The sequence below is a fragment of the Boleophthalmus pectinirostris genome, unplaced genomic scaffold (genome assembly GCF_026225935.1).
Source record: "Boleophthalmus pectinirostris isolate CB_2022bp ecotype Guang Dong unplaced genomic scaffold, ASM2622593v1 HiC_scaffold_21, whole genome shotgun sequence".
In the NCBI taxonomy this organism is placed as follows: Eukaryota; Metazoa; Chordata; class Actinopteri; order Gobiiformes; family Gobiidae; genus Boleophthalmus; species Boleophthalmus pectinirostris.
This window is the reverse complement of record NW_026571175.1, coordinates 38,005,558-38,008,057: the sequence shown is the minus strand read 5'-3', so window position 1 is coordinate 38,008,057 and position 2,500 is coordinate 38,005,558. Positions and strand designations below refer to the sequence as shown.

The window sequence follows — 2,500 nt, the reverse complement described above, 5'->3', positions numbered from 1 at the left end:
GTCTTTAATACACACATGTGTGTAGTTGCCCGTCTTTAATACACACATGTGTGTAGTTGCCCGTCTTGCCCGGGCGCAGACTCACCGTGATGGGTGCTGTGCTGAAGCTGATCTTCCTCTTGGGGGGGACCTCGTCTTTAGTCTCGGGGGGGAGTCCGGGGACCTCGGTCAGGTCGGAGCCGGGGTCGTACACATAGTCCTGGTCCTCGTCTCCGTACAGGTCGTCCTCGGCGTCGGTGCAGCTCTCGCCCCAGCCCTGGAGACAGGCGTCCCCGTCCGCCGTGTAGACCACCCGCGGGCCGCTGTACTCCTCGTCCTCCGCCTCCTCTGTAGCGCCCCCTGTGTCGCCCGGTGGTACTGCGTCCGCGGTGACGGGGCTCGGCTCGGGGCTCGGCTCGGGGCTCGGCTCGGCGCTCGCAGCTTTGTCAGGTTTGTCGTCTAAAGGTTTGGGTTTGTCCCGCTCCTCTCTGTATTTGTGAGGTTCCTCATAGGAGCCGTTGACTTGCTCCCCGTTGGGGGTGGCCCCGGGGGGATGTTTGGGTGCTCCGGGGTGCTCCGCTTTGTCTCTGACCTGGACCTCGTGAGACGCCTCTGCGGCCGGACTGTGGCCGAGGAGCTCGTCTGCCGACACCGAGGGGGGGACCTTCCCTCCCAGCCTGCTCCTGTAGGTCCCCCTCACGGGCGAGAGCCTGGAGTCCTCCTCGCTCAGGTCCCCCTGCCTCTGGAGGCCGTCGGGGGAGTAGAGCGCCCGCCTGCCCGGGCTGCGGTAGTTCGCCTGGGCCTGGCTGTGGTTCTCGAAGACGGCGCTGAGCTGGCTGACGGTGGGCGAGGCGGCGTCCGTCCTGGAGCAAAGCGAGTCCAGAGAGTCCTGGCTGCCCCGGTTGGAGCGCGCCCCCCTCCAGTCGTCCAGGTGCTCGTGGGACCCCCTCTTGTCTCGGCCGTAGGGGAAGACGGGGGACTGGGACTGGTCCCTGGACTGTTGCTCAAACAGTCTCCTGGTTTCACAGAACTTGTTTCCGGCGGCTCCGATCCGGTCGGAGGACGACGAGTGCTGGAGCTTCACCACCGACCCGTCCGTCTTGTTTATAAAGTTTGTGGGTTTGGCCATTTTCTGAGGCGACACTTCCTCTCGGCCCCGGGTCCTGGGGGCCGTGTTCTCGGAGCCCATCTGCATGAACATGTCCTTGATGCGGCTGACGTGGGCCCCGTACTGCCGGCCCCTCTGCCGGGGCTCTTTGGGTTTGGGTTCTCCATCTCCGTGCGGTTGGTCGAACGCCTTCTTCAGCGCCTGGAACTCGGCGCGGTAGGCGTTACGATGAGGGGACGCGCTCCGGAGAGAGCGCTCCCCCGACGCCTCCGTCTTCAACATCCTGACACGATCAGGGCCTCACACACCTGTACACACACACAGAGGGTCAGTACACACACACAGAGGGTCAGTACACACATTATTGACATCACATGATATTATGCAGTTTATGGAATGAAATACGAAAGTGTTCTGTTAGTCCAAGGTGCTCTGTGGGTGCTCTGTGGGTGCTCTGTGGGTGCTGTGGGTGCTCTGTGGGTGCTGTGGGTGCTGTGGGTGCTGGGTGTGTGGGTGCTGTGGGTGTTCTGTGGGTGCTGTGTGGGTGCTGTGGGTGCTCAGTTGGAAGCTTCAGTTTGATGTGAGGATGAATGATGATGTGTCCTCTGTTCCAAAAATCAGGACAGTGACGTGTGTGTGTGTGTGTGTATGTGTGCGTGTATGTGTGTGTGTGTGTGTATGTGTGTGTGTGTGTGTGTGTGTGTGTGTGTGTGTGTGTATGTGTGTGTGTGTGTGTGTGTGTGTGTGTGTGTGTGTGTGTGTGTGTGTGTGTGTGTATGTGTGTGTGTGTGTGTGTGTGTGTGTGTGTGTGTGTGTGTGTGTGTGTGTGTGTGTGTGTGTGTGTGTGTGTGTGCACGTGTGACCCACAGACAGAACTGTGTCACTGCACAAACAGAATGGTGTTGTACAGAGAAAAGTCACATGACCACAAATATAACAACACAAATATAACACTGAGCTCTGGGGCACACACACATACACACACACATACACACACTGTTACACACACACTGTTACTCACACACATTACACACACACATTACACACACTGTGACACACACTGTTACACACACTGTGACACACAGTGACAGTTTGTGTTGAGTCTTTTGGACAAACGTGTCTCTGCAGTGTTTGTCTCCACAGAACATCACAGGACACACGTGACCCACACGAGCCTGAGCCCGGAGCCACGGACACTGCGGCTCTTAGAGGAACAGGGAGCCACGGAGCCGTCACGGCCCGGGCCCCCGCAGCCCGTGGGCCTGGGCTCTGGGCTCTGGGCTCGTACATCCCCCGCGTGCGCCTCCGCGCTCTGTGCGCACGGACAAAGTTACAGAGGAGGCGTTGTGGAGCCGCGGCGCTCAGCCTCGCGATGTGACAGCTCCTGTGACGCGGACACACGCGCGTTTCCAC

General features: G+C 59.7%; 1 protein-coding gene across 1 annotated transcript in view; it reads right to left on the bottom strand.

The window, feature by feature from the left end:
• The window catches only part of ppp1r9a (protein phosphatase 1, regulatory subunit 9A), a 94,433-nt gene that overhangs the window by 78,012 nt on the left and 13,921 nt on the right, over nt 1-2,500 (bottom strand). Inside the window, exon 3 of the mRNA XM_055157127.1 lies at nt 86-1,395. Coding sequence (XP_055013102.1) covers nt 86-1,369 — 1,284 coding nt within the window. The 5' untranslated portion in view covers nt 1,370-1,395. The remainder of the gene's footprint in view (nt 1-85; nt 1,396-2,500) is intronic.